This window comes from Vipera ursinii, assembly GCF_947247035.1.
Source record: "Vipera ursinii genome assembly, chromosome: 5".
Lineage (NCBI taxonomy): Eukaryota > Metazoa > Chordata > Lepidosauria > Squamata > Viperidae > Vipera > Vipera ursinii.
Genome location: NC_139518.1, coordinates 62120141 through 62146373, shown reverse-complemented (window position 1 = coordinate 62146373; position 26233 = coordinate 62120141). Strand labels below are relative to the sequence as shown.

Here is a 26233-nt window from a genome sequence, read left to right as displayed (position 1 = left end):
GGGGCCGCAAGGGTACAACCCGGTCAAGTGCCTCAGTGGCTGCCCTTTCCCAAGTTTCCACTAAGGCATCCGCCGAGCTGTGAGCAATGGAGGCAGGTGGGGACCCCAGCGCCGCTTGGAATCTATCAGGATCCATTAAGCGTCTGGGGCGGTACCATCTAATTGGCTCCGTATCCCCACGGCGGGGGGTGGCAAAACGGAAGACCATCCGCAGGAGATGATGATCGGTCCATGACAGGGGCATAATAAATGGAGAGCCCCCACCAAGATCATCCAACCACCGTCTAGATAAAAAAATCAGGTCAAGAGTGTGGCCTCCCTCATGAGTTGGTTCAGAAATTACTTGCGTCAGGTCCATGGCCGTCATGGAAGCCATGAACTCCCGAGCTAGCTCAGATGAGCCTCCCAGGGATGGTAGATTGAAGTCTCCCAAAACTATAAGTTTGGGAAACTCAACCACCAACCCTGAGAGGATATCGAGCAGCTCGGGCAGGGCTGCCGCTGTACGACTAGGCGAAATGTACGTCAGCAGCAAACCCAACTGCGCCCCAGAACCAAATCTCACAAAGAGAGACTCACACCCGACTATCTGAGAAACGGTGGTCTCCCGCGGACATAAGGTCTCCCTAATAATAACCGCCACTCCCCCATCCCTACCTTGAGCTCGTGGCCGGTGCAGCACCCGGAAGCCTGGTGGGCAGAGGTCAACCAAAGGGACCCCACCCTCTGGGCCCAACCAGGTCTCCGTGATGCAGGCCAGGTCCGCATGCTCACCCTCAACTAAATCCCTAACGAGGGGAGCTTTGTTAACCACGGACCTGGCATTCAGATACACCAGCCGGAGCTCAGGAGGCTGCACATCCTCGCTCCCGGAACCTCGGGGAAGAAGCAGAGGGTCGGAGCGCCTCACCGCTTGCAAGTAGCGGAGATGGCCCTCCCGGTAGCGATACGGCCCCCTGTCTATCCGCCTGCTGCCATTCCCCGTCGTGGGAATTGGTAATCCCACGACCCGCTCGTGAGCTCCGGAGACAGCGACACCCCGTTCTCCCGTCGCGCGGTCAGACCCAAGTCCGGCCTGAACCATGGTTGATTGGCCACCCCCCAAGGCCAGACAACCCTTATCACCCACCCCGCTCCCTAACCCTATAAAAAATCTAGATAAAAAAATGATCAGAGGCCTTCTATTAACTTTATATTGACGGCCCCTGCCCCTGACCAGCCATCTCTCAGGGTCCCAAAACTCGGGCCCGAGGAGCAGAGGGCCGTATCGATCGCAGGGAAGGCCTCTCCGCTGCTTACAAGCGGTGAGGCACTCCGACCCTCTGGCTCTACCCCAAGGTCCCGGGAGTGAGGGTGTGCAGCCCCCTGAGCTCCGGCTGGTGTATTTGAACGCCAGGTCCGTCTCTAATAAGGCTCCTCTCGTTCGTGATCTGGTCGAGGGTGAGCAGGCGGACCTGGCTTGCATCACGGAGACTTGGTTGGGCCCAGAGGGTGGGATTCCTCTGGTTGATCTTTGCCCACCAGGTTTCCGGGTGCTGCACCGGCCTCGGGCTCAGGGTAGGGGTGGGGGTGTGGCTGTTGTTATGAGGGAGACCTTGTGTCCGCGGGAGGCCACTGTTCCTCAGATAGTCGGGTGTGAGTCTCTCTTTTTGAGATGCGGCCCTGGTGCGCAGTTGGGCTTGCTGCTGGTGTACCTTTCGCCTAGTCACGCAGCAGCAGCCCTGCCTGAGCTGCTCGATGTCCTCTCTGGGCTGGTGGTTGAGTTCCCGAAACTTATAGTTTTGGGGGACTTCAACCTACCATCGCTGGGAGGATCATCTGAGTTGGCCCGGGAGTTCATGGCTTCCATGACGGCCATGGACCTGACGCAGGTAATTTCGGGACCGACTCATGAGGGAGGCCACACCCTTGACCTAGTTTTCTTATCTGGACGGTGGTTAGATGATCTTGGTGGGGGCTCTCCAATTATTATGCCCCTGTCATGGACCGATCATCATCTCCTGCGGCTGGTCTTCCGTTTTGCCACCCCCCGCCGTGGGTGTTTGGAACCAATTAAATGGTACCGCCCCAGACGCTTAATGGATCCCCAGAGGTTCCAGGCAGCTCTGGGGTCCCCACCTGCCTCCCTTGCTCACAGCTCGGCAGATGCCTTAGTGGAAGCCTGGGAAAGGACGGCCACTGAGGCTCTTGACCGAGTTGTACCCCTGCGGCCCCTGACCCGGTGCAGATCCCGTCGAGCTCCATGGTTCTCTGCGGAGCTTCGGGAGATGAAGCGTCGGAGACGGGGCCTAGAGAGCGGTTGGAGGTCCAGCCGATCCGAATCCGACCGATTGCGACTAAGAGCCTACATTAGGTCTTATCTCGCTGCGATAAGGGAGGCGAGGTCTAACCACTTCGCCACCCTTATCGCGTCCGCAGATAATCGCCCGGCCGCCCTGTTTAGGGTGACTCGCTCCCTCCTAAATCAGGAGGTGAGGGAGGATCCCTTGCAGGGCCGTGCCGAGGAGTTTAACCAACATCTGTCGGACAAAATCGCTCGGATTCGGACCGGTGTGGACTCTGACTGGGCAGGGTCTGACGATCAGGACACGGGTGGTCTTGTCGATGTCACCTGGGAGGAGTTTGATTCTGTGACTCCGGAGGAAGTGGACAGGATCATGGGGAGGCTGAGCACCACCACATGTTTATTGGACCCGTGCCCTTCCTGGCTGGTCTATGCAGCCCGGGAGAGGACACGTAGCTGGTTCCAGGCAGTTATATCGGCTTCTTTGAGTGAGGGTATCTTCCCCGCCGTCTTGAAGGAGGCGGTGGTGAGGCCTCTCCTCAAGAAGCCTGCCCTGGACCCAGCTGTATTGAACAACTTTCGTCCTGTCTCCAACCTCCGCTTTCTTGCGAAGGTTGTTGAGAGTGTGGTGGCGCATCAGCTCCCTCTGGTCCTGGATGAAGCGGATTATCTAGACCCTTACCAATCGGGTTTCAGGCCCGGGCACAGCACGGAGACGGCATTGGTCGCGCTGGTGAATGATCTCTGGAGGGCTCGGGACAGAGGGCATTCCTCTGTTCTAGTCCTATTAGACCTCTCGGCGGCTTTCGATACCATCGACCATGGTATCTTGCTGCGGCGTCTCAGGGGATTGGGAGTGGGAGGCACAGTTTTACAGTGGTTCTCCTCCTATCTCTTGGGACGTTCGCAGTCGGTGTTGGCAGGGGGGCAGAGGTCGACCGCGAGGTCTCTCATTTGTGGAGTTCCTCAGGGGTCGGTCCTCTCGCCTCTCCTGTTCAACATCTACATGAAGCCGCTGGGTGAGATCATTCGTGGCTTTGGAGTTGGGTATCATCAGTACGCTGATGATACCCAACTTTTCTTTTCGACCCCAAACCACCCCAGTGATGCCCTCAACGTGATGTCCCGTTGCCTGGAGGCGGTTCGGGTCTGGATGGGGAGGAACAGACTTCAACTCAACCCCGACAAGACTGAGTGGCTTTGCATACCTTCATCCCGGGTTTATTCGGACATTCCACCTCTGGCTATGGGGGGTGAACTATTACCCCCCGTAGATAGGGCTCGCAACTTGGGAGTCCTCCTAGATTCACGGCTCACCTTAGAAGACCACATAGGAGCTGTGACTAGGGGGGGCTTCGCCCAGGTTCGCCTGGTGCGCCAGTTGCGGCCCTATCTTAGCCGGGATGATTTGTGTACGGTCACTCATGCGCTCGTGTCCTCTCGTCTGGACTACTGCAACGCTCTCTACATGGGGCTGCCCTTGAGGACCACCCGGAAGCTCCAACTGGTACAGAATGCAGCCGCGAGAGTGGTGTTGGGAGTCTCCCGATACTCCCACGTTACACCTCTGCTCCGTGAGCTGCATTGGTTGCCAGTTGTCTTCCGGGTGAGATTCAAGGTACTGGTAACGGTGTTTAAAGCCCTCCATGGCATGGGGCCGGAGTACCTCAGGGAACATCTGCTGCCGGCATCAAGCTCCCTGCGCCCTGTGTGTTCCCACAGAGAGGGCCTCCTCAGGGTGCCACCGATCAGAGAATGTCGATTGGTGGCCCCCAGGGGGAGATCCTTCTCTGTGGGCGCTCCGGAGCTGTGGAATCAGCTACCGGTAGAGCTCCGGATGGCGCCCGATCTTCGCTCCTTTCGTCGCGATCTCAAGACATTTTTGTTTGTACAAGCTGGCCTAGCCTGATGGGGATCGGTGGGGTTGTTTTATTTTTGGTTTTTTAATTTTATCTCGGGGTTTTTTAGAACTGTACTTTTATTGTTTTTAATTAGGGCAATTGTTTAATCACCTTTTAATGTTTGTATTGGCTATTTTATTCTGCCCTGTGAACCGCCCTGAGTCCTCAGGGAGAAGGGCGGTATATAAATGTTATTAAATTAAAAATTAAATTAAGTCATCGAGGTTGAAAGTGTTTAAGGAGGCGGGTCGCACCCAGGAGAGGGGGGCTCCCCTGAGGGCATACAAATCCGTGCTAGTATATTTCCGCATAAGTCTAGCAAGTCCAGGAAAGGCGTCCCATTAGTGGGAGGATCGAAGCATAAAGACAGATATCTTGGTCCCCACCCAACTTCACTGCCACTCAGTTGGGTGCCCCCAGAGACAGGCCACCCCCCGCCCTCTCACGACGGGTTGCAACTCTGTTCCTGGAGGTGGGCCAGATATCCTCTGGGTAGGCAACCCCATAGAGCTCCCACCTCCATGGGGTCGCAGATGGAAAAAGTCAAGCCACTCTCCCACCGTGGCCGATACCCAGTTGTGTCCCAAAATCCAAGGGGAGAGGGGGAAGGTAGGCAGACAAGATGATAAGTATGCATGTCCATATGTCCGAGGCAAAAAGGGCAAGCAGGCCAGGATAGTGAAGATGGTCCAAATCGCGAACATCGCTGCAAAAGCAGTCCAAAGGCGGTGCGGGAACCACGTCATCCTAGTACCATTATGATGATCCGCGGTCATCTTCTCCGCCACTGAATGGACTGAAGACGCCGTCGCCGCCAAGATGACTAACAGTCGCCCTTTCCACCGTCGAAACGGCCCGAGGGCGACATTGCCGCTAAAGAGCAGCCCAAGGCGAGGTAGGGCAACGTGGAAATCCCACCGCCGGCGAGAGGGCCAAAAGCCGAAAAAGCGCGAGGCCAGCCACCGGCAAACGGGTACACAGTCCAAGAAACGCCGGTGCAGCCGTAAGCAGTCCAAAAGCTGGCCCCCGAAATGTCTCATCAGCTGTTGGGCCGCTAAAGACGGCCAGAACATACCATCTTCGCCGTCGCCGCCGAACACGTATTGCCGCCGCTGCCGCCGAGCGCGGGCCGCCGTCGGCGCCAGGCACGGCCCAAACACCACCGCAACCAGCGCCGGGGACGCCACCCACGCCATTGCCGCCATTGCCGCCATCACCGTCATTGCCGCCATTACCGCCTTCGTCATCGCCCGAAATCGCCGCCGCCCGAACAGATTCACCGGCGTCCACCCCGACAACCGGGGCCAGTCCGGGAGCGCCTAGGCGGCCCAAAACGGCCCAAAGTGCAGGAAAAAAACGCCGGCGTCAGCCCCGAGCAGCCGCAGACAAACCGGGGAGAAACAGCTGACAAGAAAGAAGACAGCCGGCGTCGGCCCAAGCAGCCGCAAATGGTCCGGAAAGGCGGCCGCAGGAAAAGACAGCCGGGAGACAGCAAGAAGCAGGCGACAAACAGCAGGGCCAGCGGGCGGCCCCAAGCAGCCGTAAATGGTCCGGAAAGGCGGCAGCAGAGAGAACAGCCGGCGGACAGCAGGAAGCAGCCGAAAAACAGCAGGGCCAGCAGACGGGCAGCTCAGCAGATGGAGTAAGTCATTGCCGGCTTCGTCAACCTCCTAGTTGTCTCGCTGCCTAATTCCCCAACCCCTCAATCCCCATACTCAAAAAGCCCAAAGGCTCATGAGGGGCTCCCAAGGGACGCCTAACAGCTGGTGCTCGCGGAGCTCAGCCGAGCACGTCCGCCATCTTGGGTGGGGGAAGTAGGAAGTCCTACTTCCTATAATCCTATCAATGGGATCCCTAAGGAACAGTTATCTGAACATAGCCTTCCTTATTTATTGTAACCTTGTATGAATTTTTTGTCTTTGTCAGAAATCATTAATAATTTTGTTTCATCAAGATGCTTTACCAGGTTTTTGGTTCTTTTTAAGTGTGTGCATAGCTTTACAATGCAGTTTTTAATTGGTTATTTTAAACTTCTGTAGCACTATTTGATAGAAGCTTAACAGAAAAGCAACACAGTCATTCAGTAACAAACAATCATATCAAAGTGGCATCTGACAAACCATATATAGATCCTCATTATTTACCCATCGGTAAAACAATAGTTGATTTTCAATGATCAGGTCAAATCCGATACCTGTTCCTGAGCTTTCCTAGATAATGGTGCATAATCCTGCAGCAGAGTTGCCATAGTAAAATACGTAGTGGACAGTTCCCAGTTGACAGAATCCCAGACAGCTGGATGGACTTCTCTTTTGTTCAAAGATCGTAAGGCCTTCAGATAATAATCAACAGCCTATAAAATTTAATAATTATGGAATATGAGACATTTACAGATTTATCGAAACCAGTAATAGTAAAATCACAAAGGGGAGTCAATAGTACGGGCTGATTTTTAACACTAAGTATAAATACAATTATATTAAGATGACTGTTGACAAGACTTTCTCAATGTGGAATTCTCCAGATATAAAGAATTCCCAACCTTTGGGTATCCTGATTGGGAATTTGAGATATCTGAGTATAGCAAAGAGTCACAAGTTACAGAATATTACTGTAGCTTTTAAATGTCTCTATACATTGTGATTCTGAAAATATTTTCACAATTTGTTGACTTTTCAAATATTAATAAAAGATTCAGTATAAATTTTTATATATCCAAAGCAATATCCTTTTATGATCATTAATCAGGGTCCTATACCCAAAGTGTTCATTACACTTTTAAAAAACTATGTTCTATAGTTCCCTTGTGATTGTTTTCTATTAAGGAAAGAATGTGGAAAACAACAAAATAAAGAGCTATTTGGCTTCCACAACATATTTATCTAATGTTACAATGTGAAGCCCCAATGTGAGTAGTTACTAATATATATAATCCAGTGGAAAAACAATCTGAATCAAGAACAAAAAAAGCTGCCTATCCATATTTTATTAAAAACCTATTAAAACTTTTAAAGGAGTTATAAGTTTGAAAGAATGATTTTAAACAATGTTGCCAGGATAAAATTTAGATGCTAATATGAATTTCTTGCCCTCATCAAAGATAAAACTGCATAAATATTAGCTTTAGAAGAACATGATTCATAACTAAAATTTTGTACTATTCTTGAAAACTTAAGTTATGCCATGACGATAAAATTACTGTACAAACATATTTTTTCACTGACGTATTGCAGTCTGCTTAAATGTTTAGGCCTAGCCTTACCTTGTTATAATAAAGAGCCTCTTCAGGAGAAAATTCTCTTTTGAAGTCTCCACCCACAGCGCAGTGTGCATGTGCACAAATTCGCATCAATCTTCCCATGTTACACAACAGAAGAGCAGCATTGGTAGAATCATCAATAGATTCAAAGTTTTGAATCCCTTTTTCAAAAAAAGAGAAACTTTTCTTCCATAGTTGCTGTTCTGCTGTAGATACCGTTTTGCTCTCTATAATGAATAAAAGGAAAGGGACCCATTTCATTCAAAGAAATCAGAAAAACTACATGGAATAAACATCTGAACACCAATCTTGAAAATTAAGTAAAAATATTTTTACTTCAAATGCACAAAGAACATTTCAAATGTTTTTGTTTTTCCAAGAAACACATTGGAAACTGTCAGGACTCAGCAGCATGGCAGTACAAAAACAAATAAATATTTTTTAAAAAGCTGTTTTCAACTTGTTATCTTTCTGAGCTTTTTGGTTCCATGATGGCTACCAGAATTGTGAGAAAGTCATAAATAGCTAAGGATTTAAATCTAAATTCTTAGACTTCACAGGAAAATTACTCCTAAAACAGAGTATCCTTCAAAAAGCATATTTAATTATGTTTTCATGTTAACAACCTCATGTATATTATTAAAATGTATTCAGAATTTGTTTTTAAAAAGAGCACAAAAATCGTAAGTTTTGATCTGATTAAATATAAATTATTTATCAGACCACAGATGCAAGTTCTACTTGATCTTTTCTATAGATATAATATCAAGTTACAAATGAACAATGAAAAAGCCCAATAAAATCTAGGAGCATTTTACATAAGATAGGCATCCTTATATGTATTATAAATGAACAGATAGACAGATGGGCTCACAGATGTGCTTACAGATGTAACAAAAGCAATGGAACTCTGCTTGATATTTATATGGTTAATAGCTAATAAATAGTAAGACTTTTTTTCTACAGGGTTATGGAATTTCTGTTGAAATTTAATAATATTGTTAATATACAAGGAAAGGATTTTGCTTTAGATACTACTAAACAGTTTGAGACACTAAAGTTCATATTCTTGAGATTGAAAACCTGAAATAAAACTGAACTAAAAATGAGTCACCAACTGGATAATAAGAATAGATTATTTAGAGATTAGAATTATTTATTTATTTATATTTTAATCCCATTTATATCCCGCCCTTCTCCGAAGACTCAGGGCGGCTTACAAGCTTAGCAGTAGCCTTCATTCTATGTATATGCCTGCTTATTAGGGCTTTCATACACCCCCCAAGCGGCATTATTACAAAGTCAGCTTAATTGCCCCCAACAATCTGGGTCCTCATTTTACCTACCTCGGAAGGATGGAAGGCTGAGTCAACCTTGAGCCTGGTGGGATGCGAACCTGCACTAATTGCAGGCAGCTGGTGTTACTTAAGGAGGCATTAAATTAAAACAAAAAAGAAAACAAACCAGGCAGGACAGCAGCTTGAGAGGGGAAAGTCTGTAATTATCACTTGTATCAGTCAACCTACAGGAAAAGTGTGGTCTGGTGATAGACAAAATCCCACCAGAAATAATGTGAACCGGGATCCTGAGAAGTAGAGAGTATTTATTCTCTGCAGGAAGGATGGGTACCTGGGTATGAAAGATAGTCCCTATCTTCCTGTGTTATTATTTATTTATTTTAATCCCATTTATATCCCGCCCTTCTCCGAAGACTCAGGGCAGCTTACAATCTAAGCACAAATCAAATGTGCTTAGCAATAGCCTTCATTCTATTATTCCACTGAAGTAGTCAATCTTTTCTATTAAAAACCTATGCGAATTCCACTTCATATGGTTTGCGAGTAACTCCATGGGGAAAGACAGTGAGAGAAGCTAATGGAAAATTTGTTACAAAATTAAAGAAGAAAATACGGGCCACACTGTAAGAAGGAAATGCCATGTTTTTCACTTGGTTCAGTTTTTCTTTTGTAAAAGTAACTGAGAAAGCTTATAACAAAAATAATTGGATTATTTATTTCAGAATTATTTAATTTCTTCCAATTACAAGCAATAATTGTAGTGATGCCCCTGACTGTGAAAGAATAAACTTTTGGTCCTCTTCCTGAAAGAAAAAATAGTAGCAAAGAATACTGTTATTAAAGTGGCAGAACAGGCACGATGCAAGTACCATCAATTAGGATCTACAGTTGGAGGGCCCCAAGAGACACGCCTTCTCTGCCATCGGCCTTATGGAACATTCTCCTCCGTCTCCCCCAATTTTAGTTTAACCCCACAGCTTTCAACATTCCGGAAGGCCCTTAAAAGACCTCGGTATGCTATCAGCCCTTGGGAGTCCCAGAGAACCATAGACTTGCTTAGATCGCTTCATTGCTAAGCTAGTTATTTTTATATTCTTATAGTTATTCTCACCTAGGGTTTATATCATTGTTTTTTTTATAATATTTACCTTTCAAAATGAATTTTATATATTTTACATTCTTTTCTTTATAGGTAGTTTAATCTGTCTGTTGTGAACCGAGACTCAGCGTTGGCAATAATATAAATTTAATAAATAGATAAATAAATAAAATTATAAAAGGAATTTTATTTTTGCTCTCTGCCACTAATGTGCAACTAGTAGCCTGATTGAGACATCAGCTTGGCATTTGAAAGAAACACTAGGCAAAGGAGCATCAAGTCCTATGGCTTATTCTCAATGATTTTCCTAAACTGGCAATATGTATACTAAATCAGTATCACCTAGTTTTATGGAAGTTACTTCATAATGCTTTACAATTATCCTTAATTAATTGGATTGTGCACAGCAGTTTCTCAAGTATGTTGTAAACAATGAACATATTATCTTCCACTTTTGAAATTGTTTTCTGGCAATTGTAGATCCATGTTTAAAATACCAACAGAATAAGTACATATACACATGGCTAAAATACACACACATATAAATATACTTGCCTACTCTTTCACTTTGTAAAGCAGCAGCTTGGTTCATATAAAATACTCCAATTTCATTTTGAATATTGCCCATTCTCTTCACTACTTGGGTATATTGTTCTGGATTCTGCTCTTTTAAATGACTAAAAAGTAAAATTTCATGAGCTGCCTCATAACATTTGCAGCTGACCGAAAGCTGGCATTCCAAATCTGTAGATAGGTCAGTAGCCCAAGAAAATACTACAATAAAAAAATAGCATTATAAATTGCCAAATACTTTCTATTTAGGTATTTCTAGATTAAATCCGTAACACAGAAAAGTACATAATAAGCTATTGAAAAACCATTTAAGGAGGATTCTGGAATCAGCTATTAGTTATACATTCAGTTTCATTTGTACATGCAAAACACTGTATTTGTAAGAGCTATTATGTATAAACTAAGTCAATAATCCGTTGTTGAGCAAGTAGACAAAAACATCCTATTGCATTTCTGTTCTAGATATTTCTAGTTAAAGGTATGTTTAGAACCATTCCAATCTGATATGCAATGGAATCTTTGAGCCATAGTGGCCAAACTCAGTGGCCATAGTAAATTATAAACTAATACAGAGGGTGTGTCCCTCTAGGTTTTGCTGAACTTCTCAGTAATTTTCAGAACTGTCAACAGAATCCTTCTGACCCACAGTCACCTCAGTTCTTGCAAGTTGCCTATAGCTGTATCCAACTCCTTCTATTCTTTCCATTTAGACCAAAGAAAGCTTACATAATGTATACAAATTCATGTTCTAAATCAATGTCTATTATCATTTATAAATTTGACATGGGCAAACAAATAAAAGGTTAATTACAATGTGCTACCTATCAGCTGGAATACAGGTCAGAAACTGAACACCCAAATTTTAGAAAAGTCTGAATTAGTCTCATTTATACACCATCATTACAGCCATTTGGATTACTATTATATCTGTATCAATATATACTGTATCAGATAACTGTATTTGTTGACTGTTCAGGTAGTTCTTATTTAGACCACAATTGGGAATATCTAGTCAGTTAAGTGAAACTACAATGGTGTTTATAATCTTACTTCAGCTTTCCATAAGTTTAAAGGTAAAGGTAAAGGTTCCCCCGCACATGCGTGCTAGTCATTTCCGACTCTAAGGGCCGGTGCTCATCTCTGTTTCAAAGCCAAAGAGCCAGCGTTTGTCCGAGGACGTCTCCACAGTCATATGGCCAGCATGACTAGACGCCAAAGGCGCACAGAACGCTGTTACCTTCCCACTGTAGTGGTCCCTATTTTTCTACTTGCATTTTTACGTGCTTTCGAACTGCTAGGTTGGCAGAAGCTGGGACGAGTAACAGGCGCTCACTCTGTTACGCGGCACTCGGGCTTCAACCCAAACTGCCGACCTTCTGATTGACAAGCTCAGCGTCCTAACCCACTGAGCCACCGCGTCCCTTCCATAAGTTTACAGACCTGCAAATTTCATAAATGTAAAGACTAGTCATAAAGTTATTATTTCATTACTGTTGTAACTTTGAATGGTTACTAAGTTAGGCAGTTGCCTAACTTAAATCAACCCAAGTCATAAATGTGAAAAATGGTTGTAAAGTTATTGTTTCATCACTATCATAAATATGAACAGTCACTAAACTGTTAAACAAGAACTACCAATAGTCAAATTATTCTGGAATTACAGCGAGTATACATGTCCCTCATAATGATACTGTCTAGAGATCAGTTTCAAACAATTCTTTAAAAATTGTTTGAAGAAAAAAAAGTACATAAAAAGCCCTTGCATTATATAATAAAATGCATAGCTATCATTTTACTGGACCTAGACATTTTACTGCCAAAATGATTCCAAGGGCAATATATTGCTGCTGAAAAAAGTATTGTTCTTTTATTAACTATTTTGATTTGGAGAGCAGTTTGACATATCGTTGCACAGAGGTTGCAGTCATAATTACCTTGACAGCTAGATTCTCGATGAAGGCTATGCAGTATTTCCTGATCTTCTTTTGTTTGAAAGTTATATTCTTCAAGATATGCAGCTCTATTGTTTGCATTCTGGGCCAGCATTAACTGAATATCACCACAAAGGGTTAAACTCTGACAAAGAAACAGGAGTACTTCAGAAAGCATGTTCATGAAGAGGCAGCAATACGCATCTAATTGGGGAAAAATCAGAAAGGATATTGGTGAACTGCAAGTTAGAATATCTCATTAGTATGAAACCACATTATGAAGAATGGTACTATTCTAGCCTCAAACCTTTCGGCAGATTCAAGAAATAAAAATCCATGTATCTAACTTCTAACACCAAACGTACTTACATAAATTGCAAGTGCTGTGTTTACTAGTGTTTTGCTAACAGCAAATATAATTGCCTGGTTCTATGTTTACTGTATATTCAGGATAAAAATGATGGTGCGTACCAGTGAGCTGCCAATCTCTTTGCTTCTCTTGCTTTAGTAATGATTTGATTTTTTTAAAAAAAATAGCAAATCAGAAGACAGCATGCAGTAAAGTAACATCTGCTAATATCATATTTATGGAATACGATACCTCTGAGCTTTATTTGTACATTTCCCAACTTGATCCCCCTGTTACATTGAAAGGTAAACTGGGGTGGTTCTGAACATCCCAGGAGGCTGAGGATGGAAGAAACCTCACCAATCTTCTTGCTGATAAGTGCTTGGCTTGTGACTGACCATCTCCAGAGATATTAGGAAAAAATTAAACTGTAAAATACTTTGTATCTGAAGCAGCCAGCTTAAAATACTCAGATATAAATAAATTATCAGTGCTAAATTAGATATAAAAATATACATCTGAAATATATAATAAAATAGTCCTATTTACCATAACACTGTAAAGCTAATCTTATGTACCGTAATGCTCTCCCATACTTCTGAAGACTGACAGCGGCATCAGAAAGAACATAATAAGCCTTTGAAGATTTTAAAATCAGTTGAAGTTTCATTTTATATTGCCAGGATCCAGGGATCATTCCTGACTGACTGGAATGCTTAACTTCCTGGAATGATCCCACTAGAATCAAAAATGAAACAATAGAATTAAAAATGAAACAATGATCAGCAATCTCAACATAAAAGTTAAAAGAATTACATTTTGAAATCTAATCACAGGGTAACATTCCTTATTCAAATTAAACTGTTTTAGCTTTTGGTTACTTTTCCATTTCTAAAAAACAATCTGAATATATGCCATGAGTTTTAGAAGACATGCATATGAAAACATGGAGAATATATGCTGCCACTGTGTAGTGGCGCAGTGGTTAGAATGCAGTATTGCAAGCTAATTCTGCTGACTGCCGGCTGCCAACAGTTTGAGTCTCACTGGTTCAAAATTGACTCAGCCTTCCATCCTTCCGAGGTCGATAAAATGAGGACCCAGATTGTTGGGGGACAATATGCTGACTCTTTAAACCTTAGAGAGGGCTGCAAAGCACTAAGAAGCGGTATGTAAGTCTAAGTGCTATTGCTATTGCTATTATTACTTTATCAATAAATGCATAAGATCAAATATTCTATCTACAAACTGAATTATGAAAAGCCACTTGCTAAAAATATATCTTAGCAATTAATATGCCTATGACCAACTAATGTCAGTAGTAAACATAAATAGTATCTGGATGTTCAAATATCTCATAATAATTTTTTCGTCCTGGCATCTTCCTGCAAGTGCACGGTCTGCTTTTTTGGGGGATCAACTGAGTATTAATACATTGGTTGTAACAGGAACTGACCAGCCAGCTTGTCACCCAGGCCCGATATCTTGGACTAAAGAGAAAGTGACTGTCTCAAAGTCATCCAACTGGCTTTCAGGCCTAAGATGGGACTGGAACTTAAGTGTCTCCAGGTTTCTAGCCTGGTGCCTTAACCACCAGACCAGGGGTAGGCAATGACTCATGGACTTCAACTCCCAGAATTCCTGAGTCACTCAGGAATTCTGGGAGTTGAAGTCCATGAGTCATAAAAGAGCCGAGGTTGCCTACCCATTCACTAGACCAAATTGGCAAAGGTCTCTTAATAAATACACCCAATGTAGACAAATACATTAAAATAGCAGAGATTTACATGTAATTCAAAGTAATACGTTAAAAAAGCAATACTTGGGGTTAAAGACTTTCTTGCCAAAGAAGTTTTACCATCTATGAAAAGCCATTTAGGATGCAACAAACCAAACTTACTCTTGCCTAAAAACAAGGCCATCTGTTTTTCAAGGCACTCAGGGCCAGCTGTTGATGATTCATCTTCATATTTTAAAGGGATAGGTATACTGGGGTCCGCTGCAGGAAGATCACTCTCCTTCTTGATGCTACTGTCAACCGATTTTAAGCCCTATTTGTTAAAAGAAAAAAGCTTTTCAATATTGGACCAACAGTTACACATTAAAAAATTATTAAACAACACATTTCTGTTTTATAACTTACTTCAAGAACATAGCTGAGTACTAGTCTGCATCGTTCTTCAGTGTCATGGCAAACAGGAAATGCACAGCTAGGCTTTATAGAAAAGACAAAAGAAGTTTTCATGAAACTAGTGGAATTCAGCATATGTTTTCACTGAAAACCAACAAAGAAGCCATTCTTATAAAGAACACATCAGTTTTGAACTTAAGATAAAATCAAGAGAATGATTTTTACACACACAATTAAGGGAGCGGTTTAATATGGACAGAAAGTCACCAGACATAGGACAGAATTTGAAAGAGAACTATGTGCAAATGACAATAATGTGATTTCTAATATGTATAAATAACTGTTGAGATTTGAAATGGAACGTGCTTTTTTCACTAAATATTGAAAACAGTCGGACTTCCGGTGGCTGCGCGGCGCCGGAGACAGCCTTTTCGGGCTGCCCGCGGCTCAGCTGAGTAATTTTCACCCGAAACAGCGCCGATCAGCTGTTCGGGTGGATTTGAAGCCCCCTCCTCGGGAGAAGAGGAAGGGGTGAGGCCTCAGGTAGGGGTTGAGTTCTCCGGGGCCGCCTGAGCTTATAGCTTGGGCGGCTGAAGGATTGAACTCCCCCGTAGCCTGGGTTGCTCCCAGCTGTTCAGCGTCTCTGCTCCGTGATTTCTGGAGCGGAGCCAGGCGTTTGCGACCACCCCTGCCAGAAGGAAAGACCATGGAATAAAAGGAGCAGGCAGAGCGGTACAGGAGGAAAAGCTGAAGAGGACTTTTATTGCTGCTTTCTAGCTTAATGGACTTTATAAATTTAAAGTGAAACTGCGTAGTAAGTGAAAGTAAAGATGGCGGCTAAACCTCCCCCAAAAACTCTTCGGAGTGCTGGAACTTCTCCGGTGCAACAATCATCATTGCAGGCGTTGCATCCTCCTGATGCATTGACAACGAAGGATTTACAAGATGCTCTTGAAAAACATGCCCAGGTAATTCTGGAATCAATGGGTGATAAATTTGCAAAGATGGAGGAGAAATTGGAGAAATTGGAGGAGAGAATGGAAGAGAGGATGGAACAGAAGTTCAGTGTGATGAAGGTAGACATTTTGTCTTCAGTGCATAAAGTGGCTGAATGTGTGGAAGATCTGGATGAAAAAGTGGAAGATTTGACTCAAAAGAATGCTATATTAGAAGCAAAAGTATTGGAGAATGAAGATTTAAGAGACAAAATGGACAGAGAACTGAGTCTTGCTCAATATTACCAGATGCAGTTTGCTGTTAGAATCAGAGGCTTCAAAGAGAATATTAAGGAAGATCTAAAGCAGCTGATTTCTGAGGCTCTGGAAGTAGTATTGAATCAGCCAGCATCTGAAATAAAGGGAGGCATGGATAAAGTGTTTCGTGTGAATTCATGGATTGCTAGACAGAGAAAGCTGCCTAGAGATGTGGTGGTTTATTTTGCAAAGAGGGAAATTAGAGATGAAGTTATTCAAGCTGCCTATGATACTAAAGTTGTGATTGCTGATCAAGAAGTTTTGGTTCTAAAAGAAATTCCTCCAAAGATTTTAAGGAGAAGGAAGGATTTTACATTTCTTGTGCAAGAGCTCAAGCAACGAGATATAAGGTTTAGATGGGAGATTCCAGTTGGGTTGATGGTGATGCATGAAGGTAAAAGGTACCGTCTGGTTACTGTGATGCAGGCGCATGATTTTTACAATAATGTTTTAAAAGCAACCCCATTATCACTTCTGGAAGCTGCAAAGGGATCTGGAGAAGGAGAACATCAAGAGGCTGAAGATGGACAGACAGAGGAGAACGGTGCTGGAGGAGACCAAGCTACAACTTCTTTGGATGATCCTAGAGAGCAGAGGGTGACGCGTGCTGCTTTAAAACGATCAAAAAAAATAAAAGAACAAGATCAGCAGAAGTCTATGGAACTTCCAAAACGTACTTACAGCCAAGCAGTGGGAGGGGCACGGCCTAAAAAAGATAGTCCTATCAAAGCAGTGCTCCAAGAGCTTTGGGATGATATGCATGGCAACTAAATTTTTAACTTGGAACGTTAATGGACTAAATTCACCACAGAAGAGGAAGAAAGTTTTTCAATATTTAAAACAATTCAAGATAGATGTTATATGTTTGCAAGAAACGCATATTAGGGTTGTGGACCAAAAGTATTTATCGAACTCAAGGTTGGGTACGCAATTTGTTGCTTCTGCAATGAATAAGAAAAATGGAGTGGTTGTTTATGTTAAAAGTGCTTTAACAGCAGACTTAATTGAAGCAGATAAGCATGGAAGATACGTTATGATAGAGTTGCTGCTAGAAGGTAAAAAGACGCTTTTAGTTGGATTATATGCTCCTAATCAACAACAAGCTGACTTTTTTAGTTTACTTCATACAAAGCTTACCCAGTTGGATTATAAATCTTTTATTTTTATGGGGGATTGGAATGGTGTTTTGGATGTACAGATGGACAAGGCTGGAGCTTTTAAGCGCGTCCCAAGTCATGCTAGACTGCCTAAATCCTTTTTTGAAATGAAGGATGACTTGGAACTGCGAGATATTTGGCGCGAGAGACATTTGCAGGAAAAGGATTATACTTTTTTTTCTGACAGACATCAATCTTTTTCCAGGATCGATTTTATTTTGTTGACTAATGATTTTTTTTAAGGACTAAGAAGGTGAAGATTTGTGCAAGAACTATTTCTGATCATAGCCCAGTTTGGCTAGAGATTGATAAGGAGAATAGAGATAGGCGCTCGTGGCGCGTAAATGAGAATTTGTTTAGAAATCAGAGAAATGTGGAAGAATGCAAACAGCGGATGAAGGATTTTTTTGAAATTAATATGAATAAGGGCACCTCTATGGACATGGTTTGGGATGCTAGTAAGGCCTATATGAGAGGGGTGTTGATATATATGAATAATAAACATAGACGTGCTGTGGAAGCTAGGAGGAAAGAACTGGAGAATGAAATAAAGGAAAAAGAAAAGGCTTTGATTTTGAATTCAGAGGATGTGAAGACTAAGGAGGCTATTAAACTGTTAAGAGGACAATTTGATAAATTAATGGCTGACCAAGTGGCAACCAATTTGCGGTTTGCCAGGCATAATACCTTTTGCAACGCTAACAAACCAGGTAGATGGTTAGCTTATAGATTGAGGAAAAAGCAAAGGGCTTCTAATATAGACAAAATTGAGCATAAAGGAAGGGTTGTGTTTCAACAGGACCTTATCAAGGATGCTTTTGTGGATTTTTATTCTAAATTATATGCTAAGGAGAAGATTAATGAAAAAGACATTGATATATATTTGGAGAATGCTAGCATCCCGGTTCTTACGCAAGTACAAAAAGAGGGGATTAATCAATTAATTACAGAAGAAGAAATTTTTACAGCAATTAAGGAATTGAAGGTGGATAAAGCACCAGGTACGGATGGTTTGTCTGCGGCTTATTACAAAAATTTACAATCAGAGATGATAAAACCGTTAAAGGAACTGTTCCAGACAATCCAGAGGGGGGGAAAGGTGCCACCGTCTTGGAGAACAGCTTTTATTTCCTTGATTCCGAAGGAAGACCAAGATGCTACTCAAGTTAAAAATTATAGACCGATATCGCTTTTAAATACAGATTACAAGATATTTGCTAAGGTGTTGGCTAATAGACTGATGAGGGTTCTGCAACAGGTGATTCATGGGGACCAAACGGGGTTTATTAGTGGTAGGCAAATGAAAAATAATGTGAGGCATATAGTTGATGTGTTAGAGTTTTTGGAAAGGAACAACCAGATCCCTGCGGCGCTAATCTTTCTAGATGCTGAAAAAGCTTTTGATCAATTGAATTGGCAATTTTTGATGAAAGTTTTAGACAAAATGGATTTTGGGGAAAAATTTTTACAACCGATTAGGGCATTATATCAAAAACAAACTGCCCGAATTATAGTTAATAATAGCTTGACAGAAGCATGTAATATTGAGAAGGGCACAAGGCAAGGGTGTCCGTTATCGCCCTTGTTATTTGTGTTAACATTAGAGATATTATTGGTTAAAATACGGAATTCGGAAAAAATTAAGGGTATACAAATTAGAGATCAGGATTATAGATTGAGAGCATTCGCAGATGATCTGGTTGTTACAGTGACCCAGCCAGAGAATTCTGTTGTGGACCTGATGGAGATAATAACACAATACGGGAAGGTTTCTGGATTTAAAGTTAATATACAGAAAACCAAAATTCTGGCCAAAAATATGACAGTTTCGCAAAAGGCTCTCTTAGAAGGATTAACTGGATTTGAGATTGTTAAAAGGGTTAAATATTTGGGGGTGCTTTTGTCGCCCTCTAATACAAAGTTATATAAAAATAATTATGAAAAACTATGGGGGAAAATTCAAAAAGAATTGGAGAGTTGGGAAAAATTGCAATTGTCTTTGTTGGGACGGATCGCAGCAGTGAAAATGAATGTCCTGCCTAAATTTTTATTTTTATTTCAAATGATACCGATTCTTAAGAAAGATTCTAATTTGGAGGAATGGCAGCGAGGTATCAATAAATTTGTTTGGGCAGGGAAAAGGCCACGAGTTAAACTTAAGATTATGCAGGATACTCGTGAGAGAGGTGGTCTTAAAATGCCCAATCTTAAACTATATTATGAAGCTGCTGCATTAGTAGGAATAAGTGATTGGATTAATTTGACACAAGAGAGATTATTAAATCTTGAGGGCCACGATTTGTTGTTTGGCTGGCATGCATATTTGTTGTATGACAAGAAGGTAGACAATGTGTTTAGAGTGCATATTCTAAGACAGGCATTGTTGAGAGTTTGGAAGAAGTATAGACATAAGCTAGATTGCAAGATACCACTCTGGGCAATTCCAAAACACGCAATAGAAAATATACATGCTGGTTTCAAACATGATGTGACTACGTACAAGGAGATTCTGAGCTTGGAAAGAAATGTCTGGTGTTTGAAATCATATAGCCTCTTGCGAGAAGAGAAGGTTGTTCAAACTTGTTTTCAATATATTCAGTTACGGGCCAGGTGGAAAGAAGACCAGAAAATTGGTTTTACAATGACTGATGAAAATTTGATAAAGCAAATTAGAAATCAGGGTCCAGCACATATCAAACGGATATATCTTGCATTGATAGAAATTGACTCAGAAACAGAGCTTGTTAAAGATTGTATGATTAAATGGGCCCAAAATATCCAAGAAGTTATTACAATGGATACGCGGGAAAGGATTTGGGTGAGGAACGTAAAATTCACACAAGCTCAAAATCTAAGAGATAATTTTTATAAAATGTTTTATAGATGGCATTTAGATCCTAAAAAGCTTGCAAGTATGTATCCGAATTATCAGCCTAAATGCTGGAGGTGCGGTGACGAAGACGCAACATATTTTCACATATGGTGGACTTGTAAAAAGGTTAAGGCTTTTTGGATAAAAGTCTGGTGGAACATGCAGAAGATTTTTAAACAGAGGATAAAGTTTTGTCCGCAACTTTTTTTGTTGGGAATAATTACAGATGCTACAGTTGTGACACTAAGTTGATGTTGAATTTAATTACGGCAGCAAGACTCTTAATAGGTCAGTATTGGAAGAAGGAGGAACTGCCGACTATAGAAGAATGGACTTTAAAGGTTTCTGACCTGGCAGAGATGGCAAAGATATCGGCCTATTTGAAAGATCATTCGCAAGAACGCTATATTATGGAGTGGAGAAAATGGATTGAGTATATCCAGAACAAATACGGGACTAAGAAGTTTCATGTAGCATTTGAATAAGTCTTCCTTTCTTTTTTCCTTTTTTTTATATATATTTTTATATATTTTATATTAATAGTGTTTGTAGTTATCCTATATGAGCTAGAGAGTGATAGATTTTAGAGTTTACGGTTGTTAGCATATGGTTGTTTATGATTCTTTTTTTTGTTTTTTATACCTTGTACTTAGCTCTGGGAAGTCGGGGGGGAGGGGGGGAGGGGTAAGGAGGGAGGGATAGGGGAGGGGTAGGGGGGTTTGTTAAAGATAAAATGTATGATAAAACCTTTCAATAAAAAAAAATATTGAAAACAGTCCAGGAAGGAACTACGGGACCATCTATTTTATGTAGAATCTGTCCATCTAATATCTATGGGTTCAGCGATCATGTTATAAAATCCTCCTCCCAACATGTTAGGAAATCCAGTAATCGTAAGTAGACCTTCTCAGTGGTAGTTGTCCCGCTCTGGAATACCTCGCCCCCTGAAGTAATTATGACCCCTTTCCTGTTGTGATTCCAGAAAGCTATGAATATAATATTTTTCCAATAATCCACTCATTGGAATAACCTCTCATCAAAGACAACCAGAGGCAGCGGTGATACTATATACACAGTCAAATGATATTGTTGGAATTTTGGGGATTGTTTGAGAATGCACGGATGTAATCCACATTACACATAAGAAACATACAGATACATGCAATTTTTTAAAAAAGCCATGAATAAACAAATAAGTTTGGAATTAAGAAAGAAAAAAGAAAAATAAGTCCAGTGGTAAATTAGAGATAACGGGATAACTGATTCATCTAACATACGTTTAAAAGATTCTAACCAGCCAAAAATGTTGACAGTTTTATCAAGCAGAACTTCAGGAAAAAATAAGAAGTTATTTATTTGAAATAAACCATTTGGATATCTATTTTTGACAGGCACACATTTCCACTGAAGGCCCAATGGAGGTAATCTTTAAATGAAAACTCCTTCTCTCATATTAATTACCCTGACAGAAAGGAATCTCACATATTTAGACTGAGACCATAAAATGTAATTCCCAGCATTAACTGACGTGACATTTCAAGTGTAATAGATAAACTTACACGTATTTGATGAGTAGACTTATATTTTTCAGGTACTGACAATTCTCCAACAGATTTGATTATAGCAACGGCTTTGCTGTCATCTGGAAAATCTGAGCTGGTGCTATATAATCCATTCTCATCACTATCAGGCATTTCTTCTTCTTCTTCACTATAACTTTCATCAGAGTTGCCATTTAAAGGAAATTCGCTGCTTTCTTCTTTTTTTGGCTCATCTAATTGGAACAGTTCTGAGAGCATGTAATTTGCTGAAGCAATAATCTTATTTGAAATAAAGACAGAAATAAGAATTCAAAGTCTCTCAGCGCTATTCTTTTTTTTTACAAATATCTTAAAAATGGATTTCAAGGTAAAATTATAGTTAAAAAACATGCTTATTTTAAACGGTAGAATAGGATGTACTCATTAAGTTCACTTATAACACTAAACATTATTTTGGCAACATGTGAATGAGTTTTCAATCCAAAATTCCCCAGCAAGGACATGGTTCCAGTATTTTAACTGTTATAGCTGAAAAGGCAAATTAAGTTCACTTTATTCAAATAAGCCAGGTTTAAATATGTCAGATACAACAAATTCCAGCTATTTTATGAAGGGAATATATACAGCCAAAGTTCATTGAAGTGACTTAGCATTATATGTAATCTAGAATTCAGTGAGATTGCATAAACACGAAGACCCTTCCATTGTAATTGGAGATCAAACATATACTTAATTTTAACCAGTCCACATAAAATGTTTTCACTGGGTGCCCATGGGATACGGAAACAACAGCATATAGATTTAATTCTTACCTGAGGATGCCTGCCCTTGTCCAATAATTTTACGCAATTAAGGAGTAAAGTTCTAATAGTACCATAATGTTTCCGGTTTTGAGTTTTTTTCAACATCATATTGCATGCCACTCTAAGCAAAAGGAAACAGAAAAGAAATAGAAGTTCTCACATTTCAAATATCTACTGACATTTTATTTTAAATGTGTGTCAGAAAAGGATGCATTGTAAATATTTCAAGGACAAGAAAATGCTCATGTGATTGTAGACAATCTTTTTTACTCGCTTTAATTTAATTCGGAATTTCGCTCATCTACTGTTTTGAATGTTGTCTTTCTAGTACTTCAGCACAAGTTTTGCTTTTAAACACAAAACACACATCCCACCCCCTTTTGTCTTAGAAGGCAACTGATAAAAATCCTGTAAAGATTATGAGGCATTTCATTTTCTGACAGTTTGCCAGGGCTAGCTTTAGTTCTAATGGACCCACAGCTGCTCCCTTTGGCTAAAGCAAGCTAAATAAAGTTGGCATAATGTTTACTTTGCTTTCAAAAGAGAAGACAATTAAACTGAACACACACAAACCCCGCCCAAGACATTGTTTATCCTTGGGGGACAAATCAGCATGGGTTATAAAGCAAATTTTTTCATGTCAACTTCAAGTATCTAGATGATTACAAAATTAAAATAAAATCCAACAGTGCATTTTCCAATTTTCTTGTACACAAATTAGCACTTTTACTAATATTAGTATTTCAACATTGGGATCAAATACTGCAATAAATCATTTAATAAGATGTAATTGAAAATGAATTTTCATTAGGTATTACTCAACATACTTATAGGGTAGGATAGGTTGCTATTCAGATATAAAATACAAATATTTTGCTTTTTTCCCTTGCATTCTTTCCTCCTACAATATAAAACCCTATATCAGACTCCATTTAATTACTTTTTAAAAAGTTATGCACTGCATCAAAACAAGTGCCTATAGGATTACATTTTACATAGCCACTAGGATTAACATTTTACTTTTGGTAAAGGTCTTGAGTGTACATATGTAAAAGAAGGGTCACCCAATCCTTCTTTTATATAGATTTGAATCCTCGTGATATATAGACTAACTTACTTATAGAGAAGAATTGCTACTGGCATTGTGAAAGGGTTTTGGTATTTATCTTCTGTTTCTTCGCACAGGGTGGTGAGATCATACAACTTCACTATATCACTTCCACTTGCTGAAAGAAAAAATGTTTTCCAGTTTGTCTGATAAAATTAGAAGTCCAAAGAATCAAAAGCCAGAATTGTTGATAATTCTATAGTATTATAGAATATAAAGCTAATGGTGGAGCAGAGGGCTAATGCCTCCTTTAGTAACACCAGCTGCCTGCAATTAGTGCAGGTTCGCATCCCACCAGGCTCAAGGTTGACTCAGCCTTCCATCCTTCCGAGGTAGGTAAAATGAGGACCCAGATTGTTGGGGGCAATTAAGCTGACTTTGTAATAATGCCGCTTGGTGTGTGTGTGAAAGCCCTAATAAGCAGGCATATACATAGAATGAAGGCTACTGCTAAGCTTGTAAGCCGCCCTGAGTCTTCGGAGAAGGGCGGGATATAAATGGAATTAAAATTAAAAAAAATTTTGCTCTGCTTTCAGTTTACCTAACCATTATTATGGCTCAAGGTCTTCCAATCAACACACAAAACTGAAAAATTTGAAACCTTCTTCCTGTTGGGTTACGTGCATCTTGCACATGAAGATATTAGATGTATGAGCTGTGGTAGCACAGTGGTTAGAATGCAGTATTGTAGGCTAATTCTGCCAACTGCCAGGGGTTTTATCTTCACTGGCTAAAGGTTGACCCAGCCTTCCATCCTTCCGAGGTAGGTAAAATGAGGACCCAGATTGTTGGGGGCAATTAAGCTGACTTTGTAATAATGCCGCTTGGGGTGTGTGTGAAAGCCCTAATAAGCAGGCATATACATAGAATGAAGGCTACTGCTAAGCTTGTAAGCCGCCCTGAGTCTTCGGAGAAGGGCGGGATATAAATGGAATTAAAATTAAAAAAAATTTTGCTCTGCTTTCAGTTTACCTAACCATTATTATGGCTCAAGGTCTTCCAATCAACACACAAAACTGAAAAATTTGAAACCTTCTTCCTGTTGGGTTACGTGCATCTTGCACATGAAGATATTAGATGTATGAGCTGTGGTAGCACAGTGGTTAGAATGCAGTATTGTAGGCTAATTCTGCCAACTGCCAGGGGTTTTATCTTCACTGGCTAAAGGTTGACCCAGCCTTCCATCCTTCCGAGGTAGGTAAAATGAGGACCCAGATTGTTGGGGGCAATTAAGCTGACTTTGTAATAATGCCGCTTGGGGTGTGTGTGAAAGCCCTAATAAGCAGGCATATACATAGAATGAAGGCTACTGCTAAGCTTGTAAGCCGCCCTGAGTCTTCGGAGAAGGGCGGGATATAAATGGAATTAAAATTAAAAAAAAATTTGCTCTGCTTTCAGTTTACCTAACCATTATTATGGCTCAAGGTCTTCCAATCAACACACAAAACTGAAAAATTTGAAACCTTCTTCCTGTTGGGATACGTGCATCTTGCACATGAAGGTATTAGATGTATGAGCTGTGGTAGCACAGTGGTTAGAATGCAGTATTGTAGGCTAATTCTGCCAACTGCCAGGGGTTTGATCTTCACTGTTAGCCAGTGAAGGTTGACCCAGCCTTCCATCCTTCTGAGGTCAGTAAAATGAGGACCCAGACTGTTGGGGGCAACATGTTGACTCTGTAAAGTGCTTAGGGAGGGCTGTAAAGTGGTATAAAACTCTAAGTGCTGTTGCTATTACTCCCCCTGATTGGAAGCCTGAAAGCTCACAAGATCGCAGTAGTGGCAAACAGTAACTTAATAGCACAAAATACTATCTCCTTATGCTGGGGTAAATGAAAAAGAAATTCTATGCATTGTCAGTGCAGCCAGTGATTAGAAAATTTTGGGAAAGAGATTGCTATTTCACTATCTTCTTTATTTTCTAAGAACTGTGAGCCTTCCGTACCATATTTCATTCCAAATCACTGCCATATTGCTAATTGCCCTTTCAAAAACAATTTTTTTAAAGAATCTTACCTTTAAACAGCCAGTATGTATGTCCTTCTTTTGTACAATTTGATTTCAGAAAAGATAAAATATTTTGAGCAATATCCTTTATTACTTTAGTAGAGAAATTGGAGTTCTCCAAATTGGGTATATCTTCTGTCTTAATCATTTCATATTTCTGCAATAAAAATTTTGAAGAATTTTTTAGAACTGAAAAAATATACTACCTGAAGCACTGATTGCAAAAGTTTCATTATACAGTAGTCCTCCCTTAGCAACTGTTTGAAGCTATGCTGGATGCCCCAAAGCTACTTACAACCTAACCCTGACATTACAGTCCCTGCAGTAGTTTGCCCTTACAATCAACCACAGGGATGCTGCAGTGCTTCACCTAAAGCCTATTGGGACCTTGAAGGGTGGGTGGGGCACGGGGAGTCTCAGGAGGTGCGGAAAGCCTTGAGAGGCCCAGGACAGGCAGTGCCTTTCCCACAAAAGGCACTCAATGCTCCATTTAATGACCTGTGAGGTTTTTTTTTAACAGCTGCATCGGGGTGGGGGGCTTGTTGAGAAAGGCTTTCTGGCTTAACGGCTCTCACCACTTGCAACTGTAATGGGCAGGTTCCACCAGGGTTGTGGAGGACTACCCATAAAGCTAAAAAGCTTGCACAACTTTTTGTGATAAGTTGGTT

General features: G+C 41.3%; 1 protein-coding gene across 4 annotated transcripts in view; it reads right to left on the bottom strand.

Moving 5' to 3' along the window:
- The window catches only part of EDRF1 (erythroid differentiation regulatory factor 1), a 53575-nt gene that overhangs the window by 12323 nt on the left and 15019 nt on the right, over positions 1–26233 (bottom strand). For all 4 annotated transcript variants that reach the window (XM_083364100.1, XM_083364101.1, XM_083364102.1 and 1 more), the window contains 11 exons: positions 25575–25722; positions 23569–23677; positions 22461–22572; positions 21667–21927; positions 14838–14909; positions 14595–14745; positions 13244–13432; positions 12349–12549; positions 10393–10615; positions 7448–7667; positions 6380–6538 (listed from right to left, as the gene is read on the bottom strand). In XM_083364100.1, coding sequence (XP_083220226.1) covers positions 6380–6538; positions 7448–7667; positions 10393–10615; positions 12349–12549; positions 13244–13432; positions 14595–14745; positions 14838–14909; positions 21667–21927; positions 22461–22572; positions 23569–23677; positions 25575–25722 — 1845 coding nt within the window. The remainder of the gene's footprint in view (positions 1–6379; positions 6539–7447; positions 7668–10392; positions 10616–12348; positions 12550–13243; positions 13433–14594; positions 14746–14837; positions 14910–21666; positions 21928–22460; positions 22573–23568; positions 23678–25574; positions 25723–26233) is intronic.